This window comes from Acanthopagrus latus, chromosome 18 (assembly GCF_904848185.1).
Source record: "Acanthopagrus latus isolate v.2019 chromosome 18, fAcaLat1.1, whole genome shotgun sequence".
Lineage (NCBI taxonomy): Eukaryota > Metazoa > Chordata > Actinopteri > Spariformes > Sparidae > Acanthopagrus > Acanthopagrus latus.
In genome coordinates, this window is record NC_051056.1 from 12,342,110 (window position 1) to 12,355,758 (window position 13,649).

The following is a 13,649-nucleotide window of genomic DNA, read 5'->3' on the forward strand; positions in this document are numbered from 1 at the left end:
ACCGAGTTCTTGACCACTGAGCTCTTTTCTTATTGTTTTTTCTTCTTTGTCTTTCAGGAAAAAGAGGAAGAAGAGAAAGACGAGGCAGAGGAAGTCAAACCTGAGGAGCAAAGTGATCTGCTTACAGAAAACACTGTCAACCAGGCAGGGGAAGGAGGGAGAGGAGAAGAAGACGAAGAAGAAGACAAAGAAGAAGAGGGAGAGAGTGAAGGTGAGGAGGAGGCCATAGAGCTGGAGAAGGAACCCGAGGCGGAAGAGGAGGGACGGGAGAAGATGGAGGAAGAGGTGGAGGTGGAGGAGGCAAAGGGGAGAGTAGAGGAGGCTGAGGAAGCGATAGAGGACGAGAGGGAGGAAGCGGAAGAGATGACGGAGGTGCTTCCCGGTGCAGCAGACGAAGGAGTCCAAATGGTTTTGTTGGAGACTGACGAGGGCGTAGATGCCGTAGCTGGAGAGGACTCTGTACACACCACGCAACACCGGAATGATGACGAAATCCCAGAAGAGCTGGATGATCGGATCGCTGCCATCGTGCACGAGGGTCAGGAAGCCTCTTGTCAAAGCCTTGGAGAAGAGGGAGTAGAGGAAGGCGTGGAGATCGACCACACGGAACAGAAATCAGACCAAGAGGAGGAGGGTGAATCAAGCCAGCCGGATGCAGATCAAACTGAACAAGATATGGAGCAGGAGGGTGGAGAAGGTACGCATTCGGACATGAAGCAAGCAGAGAAAGATCCAACCGAAGCCGCAGAACAAGCGTCCAAGCCTCCTCCTTTGTCTCTGTCAGAGTCCCAGTGTAAGACTCAGCCGCGAGAGAGTGGAGCGATCACTCCCAGTAAGACCAGCACCACCACTCTCCACATAAACCTGCTTTCTCCAAGCCAAGACAAAGCCAAATCTTTCTTTCAGCAGTCCCCAACTTCTGCACATCCCAAAGACAGCGAGACACCGTCTCATGACGTTGCTGCCACAGAAGAGGAGTCGGCTGGGTCTGCGGATAGAGCGGCAGAAGAGAAACCGTCCACCCTCGAGGAGGAAGCTTCTGAGAAGACAGACCAACAGCCGTCTAGCGCTTCAGATCAGAGTAAAGTCCGCTTCACTATCGCCCCCGCCTGGCAGAGGTCCATCTCCGTAGAAGACGTCAAAGAGAGTTCGATTCCTCCCTCTGCCCCGCCCGCCTCTGATGCCGCTCCGTCACCTGCTGTCACAGGACCTGGAGCTGCAAAGGTGGAGGCTTCAGCAAAGAACGAGCCCGAGGTGAAAGCAGAGCCAGCGAGTCCGACCAAGGTTGAACTGGTTTTGAGTCCCGGTAGAGTGAGGAACACAGGAAGCACAACAGCCAAACAGCAGAGCAGCACAACATCGCCTCCACCGCCCGTTAAAACAGCGACCTCAGCTGCGACGGGCTCAGAAGGTAAGGATGCTGAGCGAGTTCAAAGGTAGATCAGGTCCTTGTCTTTGTCTTGGCCTGGTTTAAACCTAGAATAGTTTTCAGTCATGTCCTCTGTTGTTTTTGCACTACAAGCAATCAAAGTAGCCTGTTCTAAGTCACATGAGGGGATTTTGCTGTTGAAGTTGAAATAAAGTTAAACTGCAGACTAACTTTTCCTCCTGCAGAGAGCTCCGTGGTAGTGGAGGGAAACCCCGACAATCCATTTGGAGTTCGGCTGAGGAAGACGTCAGTTCTGCACCGCTTCAGCTCAGAGGAGGAAAACACAGAGGTGATTACATCGACTTTGTTGACACTCACTGCAGAGAGTTGCTCAGATGGTTTTTGGTCTGTTTCAGTGTCTTTAAGCTTACTGGTCTGATTTTAGGACCCAACACTTGATCGTTTTCAGCTGCAGCGGGCAGCTATTTCCAACACAGAAGCTCTAAAACACCACTGACGGTATCAAATATGGACGGAGCTTCAGGGTTTGAAAAGTGAAGCCGACACAGCAGTGCATCAAACCTTCATTCTTTCTAAATGCCAGCAGGGGTTGACTCCACCGGTTTCAAAAAGAAGTCTGACTGTATGTGAGCTTATGAGAAACAGACCCTACTTCTCACTTGATGCGCTACCTCACTAAACAGTTCCCTCGGGAGTTTCTGGTCTCAACCTCTGGGTTCAAGTCTCCTTCAATACAGCACGATGTTTGCTTAGTAAATTACAGTCAAAGTTAGAGTGACAGGCAGTGGAGCAGGGTATGCTTTGGGATGTGGCTACCTTGTGATTGACAAGACGCTTCCGCAGCTTGTCCTCGGGTTCTTAGTCAGATTCAGTCAGGATATGGTCACTTCTGGCTCCCCAGAAACAAGATGTAGACCACTACAATGCCAAACTCAAAACTCCGAGACAGCAGTCTACAAATCAGTGTGTTAACATGTCATGTCATTGTCCGTAACCGCTTATCCCTTTCCATGGGGTCACGGGATGTTGTTGCTGGAGCCAATCCCAGCCTTGTCTCAGGGCGAGGGCAGGGTACTCCCTGGATAAGTCACCAGCTCATCACAGGGCCCTCACTGATGAGCAATGTGGGGTTCAGTATCTTGCTCAAAGACACTTCGACATGCAGCTCAGCCTTGCCCGGAGCCGGGATTTGAACTAGCGATCTTTCGATCACTAGTCGACCTGTTCTACCCACTGAGCTACAGCCGCCCCACCTGGGTTAACATTTGTAAAGTTTTTTTTTAAAAAGCCAAATCAAGAACAGATCGTAGAGAAGAGCTTATTGGACTAACATTAGACTGCATGAACATGTCATGAACTCGTCATGAACTGTGACGCCTTATCTGTGTTTTTAGTTTGTCAGTGGTGTATTTAAGGAATGTCTGCTGCCCCCAGGTGGCCAAAAATAATTTCATGCAGCTTTTAAAGTTTTGTATTGAATTTTGTATTAATTTCCTGATATTTCAGCCTCCCGCTGAGTCACCTGCTCAACAAAGCAGCTGTAAAGTGGAGCCACAGCAGCCGGTCAGCGTAAAGCCCGCCATAAGTCCACCAGTCAGCATCAAGCCAGCCCTCCCCAAGAAACCAGATGTGCATGTGGACGCCGCAGTGAAAAACAAACGCATCTCAGGTGTGTGTACACACATAAACACACAGCATTTCCTCACAAACGGATCTCCCTAAGTGCACAAGGCTTACAGGACAAAGGTAAATAGCTCCTGATTCCTGCTGTGTTATTGATTCAGAGCCTGCTGCAGCTCGTGGTGTTTCTGCTGGATCTGACTCTCCCAGCTGGATCTCTGTGGCCAAACAGAAACAGAAGATCTATAAAGAAAACTCGCTGGAGGAGATCGCTGTCAAGAAGGTAATCGTGTGTGTGTGTGTGTGTGTGTGTGCATGGGCGTCCACTTCCTTTGAGAAGCAGAATATAAACAGCAGTGGAATACAGTCAGTATTGTGACGTGATGACGGGCAGAAAAAACGTGGACAAAATATTCAGATGTTTAGGTTTGATTCTCCTGCAGGGGTTCAGATTTGCGCTTGGATGGTGTGATTGTTAGTGTCAGTGTGTTTACAGTACATCAGCACACATTTCAGTATGACTGACTGCGCTGCTCTTTGTCTCCAGGAGGACCAAGAGAGGAAGAGTTCACTGCCAATGTACGTCAGCTCAGCTGTGAGCAGAGAGCACAGCAGCAAAACAGCTGAGTCCACCACTGGCAAAGGTCAGAGCAAAACAAGCGCACACAAACACACACACACACACACACACACACAGGCACGCACGCACGCACACAAACACACTCACAGCCATTTGTGATTTGTAAGTGTGTATTCAGCTCAGCATGCTGAATAACCGTACAGTTAAAATCAGTTATAAGCAGCCATCACCTTCCTGTTGTTTATTCTTCACCTGGACTTGTTGCATGCAAATAAAGCTTTTCACTGATGCAATGCTGCCCTCATCTGGCCAAACTGCTCCACTGCTACTGACCCATCGCCTCACATTTTAACATTCATACTGTGGTTCTCAGAGGTCCGTGATGTTTGAGTTATTCTCACGTGACAGCTGGTTCACACAGACAATTAGATATTAAGGCCAAGATTGCGATCGATTAGATAAGCAGTTGTGAAGTATGTTTTTTTTATTTATTACATTTTAGAAATAATTCCATAGATGTCAATTGTATTTATACCTCAGCTGTTGTATACATTATATTCAGACCCCATCTGCTTTTCAGAAAGCTCATATTGTACCTGTACCTTTTAATTAATTCTTACATATTGCACCTTTAACGCCTCCATTAAATCCCATTGTAAATACATTAAAGGATAAGTTCACCCCAGAAATTTAAATTCAGTCATTTTCTACTCTGCTTGTGCTGATGTAAAAGTCTGGAAAGTTTTGTAGTCCACCACACAATTCTGGAGCTTTTGCAGAATTGCTGCATTCTCCTAAACAACTGAATTAGATGGGGATAAAATGGCTCCATAGAACTTTTCTGCTTTAATCCAAGTCTCCTTATTTACTCCCTTGACACGTGTTCAAGCTTGTGTATCCACTTCAGATGTGCTGTGCACTAACACTCTTAGCTCAACGGCTACAGTACAGCCTTTTCAAATGAATTTCAAATTGGATCTCAGGGTTTCTGGAGACTTGGATTATGCTGGACAAGCTGTATGGAGCCAGTTTATGGGTTCGATCTTAATGTTTCAGAACAAGTCCCCATCGCCTTCAGCTGTGTAGGAAAATTATACAACTCAATGAAAAACACAATCTTTTTTTTTCGTGAAGCTCCAGAAATATTCTGTGGACCACAAAACTTAATGTTTCCTCCAAATGGGGCTGTTTTAGATAATGACAGAAGGGTCATTTTTGGGTGAAATTATCCTTTAAAGTCAATGTATCTTCCTATGATTATAAAGTAAAATCAACGCACACAGCAATCAAACATGTCCTGAAGAAAGTGCCTCCCCAGTTTTGTCTTTTTAACACTTTCTATCTTTCTCCCTTTCTCCCAGTGAGTCCGTTGGATATCAGTAAGCCTCCAGTGTCTGTAGAGAAGGAGGCCAGGAGGGCTCTCTCTCCTCCAGCTCCAGTGCCACCTCAGCCTCCTAAACCCCAGTCGCTCCCCTGCCCTGTCCCTCCAAAGCCCCAGGTTCCCCCTGCCGCCACCAAACCCACACCTCAGCCTATCCCGCTCCAAAGATCCCTGTCACCCCCTACTCCCGTCCCTGTCCCCCAGAAATCTCCCTCTTGCACAAGCCCACCCCCTCCCTCCAAAACTGCCACCTCACCCAAGAGTCCTCAGCCCCAGAGCACGACGGTTACCTCCCCTCCCTTTTCATCGAGAACCGCCCCGGAAAAGCCCGCCCAGCGAGGCTCACCTGCCTCAGCGCTGCCCCAGGACGAGCCGCCCTGGATGGCCCTGGCCAAGAAGAAGGCCAAAGCCTGGAGCGAGATGCCCCAGATCGTCCAGTGACGGGGACACGTTTCACTCAGGTCTAGTTGACGGGCTGTCGAGGATCTGGGGGGGGGGGCGAGAGCCTGGATGGACCAGAACGCATTTGCACACAAAGAGTTGCTGTTTTCTCTTGTTTTCTTACTTCCTGGTTTCTATCCTGGCTTAAGGCTCTGGGATTGGTACAAACCCTCCAATCAGAGCTGAAGACAGGTTCAGTATAACTCTTCTTTATGACCTGATGTTGTACATTCATCTTTTCTAAATGACAGGGTAGGACCCCGAAAAATCTAACACGTCTCACTTGAAGTGGATCCATATTTTACAACAGTCTTCACAATGTTAAACGGTGCCTGAATGAGAGAGAAAACCTGTAGTCTCACAGCAGTAAATAGTCATTTTTATCTTAAGTCACTCAGATGATTCCATTTGATATCACTAAACATTTCAGGGAGGGGAAGAAAGAGACAGTATTTTATACAGAGAAGACTTTATTTACAGAACATTGGTTCAAAAGTGTGTTTGTGTGTGTGCTTATTTGAAGGCGGTGATACACGCTCACACGTAGAGGAATGTGGAAACCAGACTAAACCGGGAAAACATCCACATTCAGCCAGAGAAATATTTGCTGAACTTTGGCGAGTTTTATCAAATTTTGCCGATCCATGTTTCCTCAAACTGCTGTCTGTGTATCCACTTCTTCAGACAAATACATTTCTTGTAACATAATCCACACACATGCTTAACTCATGTTTGTGTTGTTAGCGAGTGCCGAGTGTGTCCGACTTGTCCCCGGTGTAATTTCAGTGTAAATTATATTTTTAATTCTCTTTTGATATTTTGAATAAATAACCACGGATTAACTGTCAGCGTCCGACACAAACCTACTATCTCCAGAAAGTCATCAGTTCAGGAATCAAGAGAAGCGATCATCACGTTGACTTTCATGCGTTTTTTTTGTTTTTTTTTAAATACCTCTCAGCACGTCATGATGTTGGCAGTGTGCTGCAGGTTATGAAACATTTTCCATTGTAAATGTAACTCAGTGTGCTATCGGTCACATGGAGACTGGTTTGCTGCCGAAGTTTCCCTTTGTATCATTTAAATCTGTCTCACAGTCACTATATATGTTTTATGCATTTTGTTTTATTTTGTATTGCCTTTTGAGGATTTGTCTTGTACATAAAATGTGCAGTAAAGAACAAATTAAATCAAGTTTCTCTTTGTTTTCTCGTCATCTGTCTGTATGTCCACGCACAGTGTCGGAAGTGGAATAAAGTAAGAAAAAGGAATTTTCTTACAGCCGTGTGGCGTGGAAAGTTAAAATGCCAACATCAAAACATCAGCACACATACCGTCCAAGTGAAGCGTATTTAACTTGTTAACACACAAGTGTTTTGTTTATAAGGATATTCTAGGGTGATAAAATCAGTAATTCTGCTCATTCTTGGTCTCCAACAGGGTTGTTTATAGCCACTGATGAGAAGTCTGTAGAAGTTCAGTGCTGTGAGGATGTTTAAGTGGCTAATTCCAGTAGTTTTTACTATCAATGTATTTAAATAACGTTGGAAAAAAACATTAATTAGCTAATAAAATAGTGTAAGAGACTGAGTACAGTACAATACTGAATAAAAAAAACCAAACATTTTTAACTTCAGACAGTGTCGTGAACACTCAATGTACAGTCTTTGTACACATGAATGCACATCTGTGTATATGGTGTGTATGCTGGAATTTCTGCTCTCACGCAGCCAGAATTTGACCCAGATGTTGGTGAATGTGTGTGTGTGCACGCATGCCTGCACTAGTGCGTATACAACATGAGCGAATGGCCGCATGTGTGTTATTGATAGTTTTGCGTGCACATACAGGAAGCTGCAATCAGTGAGAGGGCTGCTTAAACTCCACAGATGTCTTTTCTGGGTGAGTTAGGTAACGTTGCTGCTGCTGCCCTACTTCTGATACATGCACTATCACACACACACGCACGCACACACTCAGAACTGGACCGGCCAAGATGTACGATGTGTGTGTGTGTCCGTGCCAAGTATCCATAGCGATGACTGCTGGGTGCTGACCTTCTCATTTACAGGTTATATAACCAACCAACTTGGCAGGAATCAGAAGCTCCAAGGTGAGGAGACGAGGAGATGAGGAGACAAGGAGATGAGGAGACAAGGAGACGAGGCGCTCGTGTCCACTCAGGCCACATAGATATGTAAGAGACACCACTGCTGATGATGCTGCTGTGAAGAAACGCTGCTGTCATGGGTAAATACAGGTGTCGGGATTCTGTGTCTGAATCAATATAATGTGTGGTGGTATTTGTGTCAGACATTACATGACACTCCTCTGCCCAGAAGAGAGACACATGTAAAACTCAGGAGAGGCCAACCTTTCCTCACAGTCCGCGTTTTTTGACTACTAAGGAGCAGCAAAAAACGATCCACAAACACGACACTGGCATATTATCGCCTTACAAGGTTGGCCAACGTATTATTAGCAACAGTTTAGACGTTCAGCAGATACAGAGCGACACTGGCATACATTTGGGGTCAGGTTTGTTTGGCTGTCCTGGCCAACAGGGGACATGTTGGCTCTTTAGCTGCTGAATGCTCCACTTTGTACAGCAGCTAACCGCCAACTTTATCTATCTGCTGGTTGGTGTTAGCTCACATTGGGGTTTTCCTGACAATCTTTCACTGAAAAACGCTGATGACAGACAGTAGCCGACAGCTTTGAGCTGTAAAACAACAATGAGAGACAATAAAAGATGCTAAATGCTCGGCAGCTTTTCTATGAAGCTCTCTTAACACAACATTTCTCTGGCGGCGGAGGATAAACTGTACTCCCACAGGAAACGCAGCAGCAGATTAGCCACACACCCTGCTTTGCTTTGAGGTTTGGTCAGACCCGCGTGACCTCACTGACCCTGCACTGGGCGAGGTCGGATTCTAAAATCGTCATTGTCTCCAGTAACATTATAGCTGACCGTTTGATCACCACCGTGACAATGAATTGTCGCACAGCGGCAACAACACTGGCTGGTTTATAACTGGCAGGGAGGAGTGATCCACCCGGACTTGTGCAGTCCATGAGGAAACCACAGCTTGACAGATGACCAGTCCCCCCTTACAGGATTTAATCACAAATAAAACTACAACAGTTTCCCTGTCACATTTTCTGAATGACTGCTGTTTGAACAAAGTGCTTTACTATGTACTGAACATCATGACATGACAGGACTGTTGACAATGGTGTGCGATTTTTATAAGTGTTACACTTACCATGTTAAAAAGTACGGAAGATTTTAAATGCCTATATAAAGCAAAATCAAACGATGAAATAACATGTTGTACAGATTGTTAGATGTCTTTCATGTCATGGTTCACCCCTGGTTCAGCATCCAGACCGTAATTGCACTGTTTTCTTCTTTGATTTGTTTTAATTTGGGCATTTTAAATCTTCTGTAGAAACGACTTTAAGCATGAAATGTAGTTGTCAGTTTGTTCCTTTCAACTCTTACATTTAACTGGATATACTGTATAATATTATTTGTATTAGGGCTGTCATGAAATCAGATCTACACTGCACCATACTTGTGATGAAACTATTTCACCAAAACAATATTATTGCGATGCTATCAGTCAAATTCATCTTTTACTTTGTTTAACGTGTTGCTGTCTGTTTTCGGAGTGAAGGGAGGAGGACAGAGAGCCTCTAACTGTTTCTGTACAAAAGAGTACAAAAAGAAGAATCTCGATGAATAAATTGTAAAAAGGCAACAAGATAAACGTATTTTAAAAATTAAATCCTATGTGCATTGGTAACATGATATCAGTTTTGATGTTTTTATATCATCAGTATGTAATCTTAACATTTGGATTTTTCTAAACTTTCCATGTTATAACATGATACTGATCCACTATTCTTTTTGTAGCAATGCACTGCCACACTCCTCTGTTCAGAAGAGCTAATAATAAAAGTTAAGAATAGCCACGAAATAGGCTTAATTCTCCCACACATTCAATCCTCTCTGAGATTCCTTGGTGAGGTTAAGTTGGCAGTTTTTGTACCATCACCAGAGAACAGAGCAGTGAAGCACAAGTCGCTTAGTTGTGTTTCACTTTATTTCTTTATTTGTCTTAATTTAGGCATTGTACGTCTTCCATAGTGAAGTCTTTAACATGAAACGTGGTCCCCTGGGTTCCCTGCTGACAGATCCTAATGCAATTTGACCAACAATTAATTTTATGAGTATTCTGTAATAATATTTTACATTTTTAAGGATATTCAGCTCTTTATTTGTATTTTTTAGGATCAGTGTAAACTTCGAGCAAAACTGAAGCCAATTATTGGATCACAGGTCTTTTATCACTCACAGTGGATATGGTATGGTATATTTTTTTCTTCCTTTTATTCAAACAGCACTAAGGCTCATTAGTTTTTGCAGGTATTTTATGGAGAAACAAAAAAACAGATGAAAATTGAGGGATTGCTATTACAGTTCATTATGTGGGGAACATGAATGTCTGAACGAAATTTCATGCCAATCTATTCTCAAGTCGGTTCACTCAAACCCAAAAATCTAATCCAGCTGGTGGCGCTAGATGAAAAGTAAAGGGATCATCGAAGCCATTAGGGTTCATCCTCTGAGGAGCTTGAACGTCTGAACTTAATGTGAATCTATCCAACAGTTGCTGAGATATCTCAGCATAGACGCGGTCCCACCATCAGATCGGAGCCTCGCTGCGATAGAGGCTGACATGAACTCTCCATGACTGTTATTATGACAGTAGCTCTTGACGTTGTGCTGAGCGAGGAGGCAGTGAATGCTGCTGTTCTTCACTCCGACGCTTAACACACAATGGCCCTCTCACTCAGGGTCTCAATTCATACTGTTTGAGGTTGAGTGATTATTCAACAGCACGTCTGTGACAAGGAGACTATCTGTGAAGACCCGCCAGATTCTAGACACTAAGTTGAGGGTTTGGTGACAGACGTTTACGCTATGCAATATGCTGGTCCTGTTCCACATTTTCTATAACTCTATATTTAGAGGCCATGGATCGGCATTAAGTAGGCCTTCAAACCTTTAAGAGTCCTTATACAACCCCAGTGAGGCAGACTTGTTAATCTGCAGTCTGATTATACTGACGGGCAACAAATACAGTGCGAGCCAGGACAGGGAAGGAGACACTGTGCACATATCATGACATTGACCCTTCACATTTCTTTCTCTGACATGTTTTTCTGTCCCTTTGCAACTTTCTAACTCCGACTCGGTGACCTACATTTACATCGCTTGCATAAACCGTCTTCCTGTCTGTCCAGCTCCAGTCATCCGTGCGTGTGTGTGTGCGTGAGTGCAGCTCAAACATATTGGAGACATACGTATGTGTGAAAACAAGCTGTCACTTTTTCTCTGGTTCTGGTTCCAAAATATATTTTTAAAAAAATGGCTTGAACGCGACTCCACATCCACATGCACGATTTCTTTCACACTTTCTCCGTCTTGCTTGTTTTTCTCTCTTGAAGTGTCAAATTTGTTTTCTCCAACTGTCTTTTCTTGGCTTCTCACACGTGTTGATTTTGCCTTGTTTATCCCACCACACACACACACACACACACACACACACACACACACACACACACACACTACCACCACCTCTTTTCTCCTCTTTCTCTATAAACCCCTCTGTTTGAATCTGTCCATCAGTGGTTGGCAGCCTTGTCTCCGGGGACCCTCTCCTTCAGAGGAATGTTGTCATGACCCAAATGTTGCTGAGTGTTACCTCCACTAACACTCAGTGCGAGTTGTTAGCTAACCGGTATATAACGGGATTTAGGTTACTTATGAAACACAAAAAACTCTGGCCTGCTTGCCAACACGTGAATATATAAAACAGTGGCTTCGTTCCTCCCCTCTCTCTGCAGACACATTTTTTTAACCGCTTCATTCCCACTGTCCACATGCAAAACAATCAGTAGAGCAGCCGTACGGTGAGTAACATAACATCTTGTGTTTGAGGACGCCCATTTTACTTAGTATAGACATAATACAGCTTCGGTGAATAGCCATAATGTGGAGGAGCAAAACTGACCAAGAGATGAATAATTGGCTAAATAGATATATAAAGCGCAAACCATTGTTTTTTATTACTGTAAACAAAACTGCACCATATCCTCTTGCTCCTTATGTTCTACTTTAAGTATTTCATTGTATCTATTATTTTATAGTTTTTTGTACACAGTATAATAATACTTTATTGTTTCTATATTTGCCCTTGCATTTTGATTGTATTTTGTATTTACATTGAATACACCTGCTGAGATAGATAGATAGATAGATAGATAGATAGATAGATAGATAGATAGATAGATAGATAGATAGATAGATAGATAGATAGATAGATAGATAGATAGATAGATAGATAGATAGATAAATAGATGACTTAGTTAATCCCCCAAGGGTTAATTAGGTCTAACTATCTAAATATGCCATTAATATAACAAGAAAATATTTAAATTAAGTGAAGGCATTATTTGTTTATAAGATGAATCATGAAGAGACATTTGTTTTTATTTGCATCTGTATTTACTTTTGTATAAACTCCCCATTTATTTATTTTGCCATTTAATTTATTCATTTTTAAATGTATTTATGTATGAATTCATGTTAGTTACATTTTGCCCTTTCTCCATTTTATCTCCCCTATTTATCTTTTTTTCTGCATTTTCTCTTTTCACTTTTCCTCATGGATTTCTGCTTCTTTATGCAAACGAGCTGAGTCATGGGCTGTAATTTACAGTGAGTCATCAAGTTTTTCACCCACAGACTGATTAGAAGACTTTAAGTAGAAATAAATGAATCCATAAAATGGAAAATTAAATGGGAATGTAAATCTTAGTACAAAGTACTTTAGATTTAGCTTAGCTTAACATTACCATCACCAATCAGCTGAGTCTTATAGCTGTAGGATTACATGTCATCTCGATATATGAAGAACACTAAAAGTTACCATTTCACCATTGTCTTATTACAGTTATTAATCTACTTAGCCACAACTAGATACATATATGCATATTGTGTCATTTCATCAGCACGTATCCTGTGATCAAAAAATAAAACCAGTATTAAACATAACTCACTTTCAAACAAATGCACAGACTACCTTAAGATCAAGATTTTTACGACTGGAGTCAGTGGTGCTTGTACCACTTCTGTCCACAGGGGGCGCCAGAAGCAACACAACATGAAAGTTCCCTGTAGCAGCTTTAAACAAATTAAATATAACATGTTAATTAGTCAAGTTTAGAGGTGGTGATGAGTGGATAGCCACACTGTGGACAGAGGTGTTTACCAGTGTCCAGTCTTTATGCTTTATGCTACGCTAGGTTCACATTTCTTCCTTCTTTGTCCGTTGTAAAACCTTTTGAAACTACTGTTATTGTTTTTTTTAGAAATGTATTTATTCATTTATCTTAGATATATATTCATGTATATGTAATGTACTTAAATCTCAAAAACAAGTAATCAATCCTCAATCCTGGACAATTGTGTTTTGGAACAATTCTGCTCACACTGAGGGGTTTGATTCATCGTGTGAATTATTGAACAGAAACTCAGTAATCTAACCCCGACTATCTAATAAACTCAGCCGGCCCTGCAGAACACAAACAAAGGAGACGTCACACTCTCTTCCAGTCCACTGTGCTCAGGAGAACACAAACCTTTTGGTTTATTCACAGACTGCAGACTGTACTTTTGCGGACCTAACGTCAGACCTAATAAAGTTTTACTATCAAAAACAGACATGTACAGGAAATATCAGAGAGATGTCAAAACACACATACATTCATCTTGTGCGAATTCACCCAGACACGTTTAGAGGCCATGAAGTCCTACAGGAGAATAACAACCTTTGAAATAAGCAGGCAGTGTAGTCACTGAAGTCAGTGCAAACATTTGAGAACATGTGGAGCGCTCGGCAGCATACAGAGATGACGCTTTTATGGTTAACTAAGCAAGAATGTGATATATTGTCAGTTGTAGCCATGTTCTTCCATACCAGAGCTGTATGTCAACGCACTTCAACAACAAGATGTTCAATTCGCCAGGTAAGATGAATCAAGCTCTCCTTCACGCAGGTCAAACATTTGAGCACAGTATCAAAAACATTACACAGAGAAACCTTTCAGTTGACAGCTTTGGAGTTTTAGTCAACAACAATAACAGTAATCTCTCATCGCAAGTG

At 42.9% G+C, this 13,649-nt stretch overlaps 1 protein-coding gene across 3 annotated transcripts in view; it reads left to right on the plus strand.

Annotated features, from left to right (window-relative positions):
* zgc:66433 (uncharacterized protein LOC321250 homolog) overlaps window positions 1-6,618 on the plus strand; it is a 49,399-nt gene extending 42,781 nt beyond the window's left edge. For all 3 annotated transcript variants that reach the window (XM_037077267.1, XM_037077266.1, XM_037077268.1), the window contains 6 exons: window positions 58-1,411; window positions 1,615-1,718; window positions 2,897-3,059; window positions 3,175-3,293; window positions 3,558-3,654; window positions 4,952-6,618. In XM_037077267.1, the coding sequence (XP_036933162.1) occupies window positions 58-1,411; window positions 1,615-1,718; window positions 2,897-3,059; window positions 3,175-3,293; window positions 3,558-3,654; window positions 4,952-5,412 (2,298 nt within the window). In that variant the 3' untranslated portion in view covers window positions 5,413-6,618. The remainder of the gene's footprint in view (window positions 1-57; window positions 1,412-1,614; window positions 1,719-2,896; window positions 3,060-3,174; window positions 3,294-3,557; window positions 3,655-4,951) is intronic.
* Window positions 6,619-13,649: the final 7,031 nt, after the last annotated feature.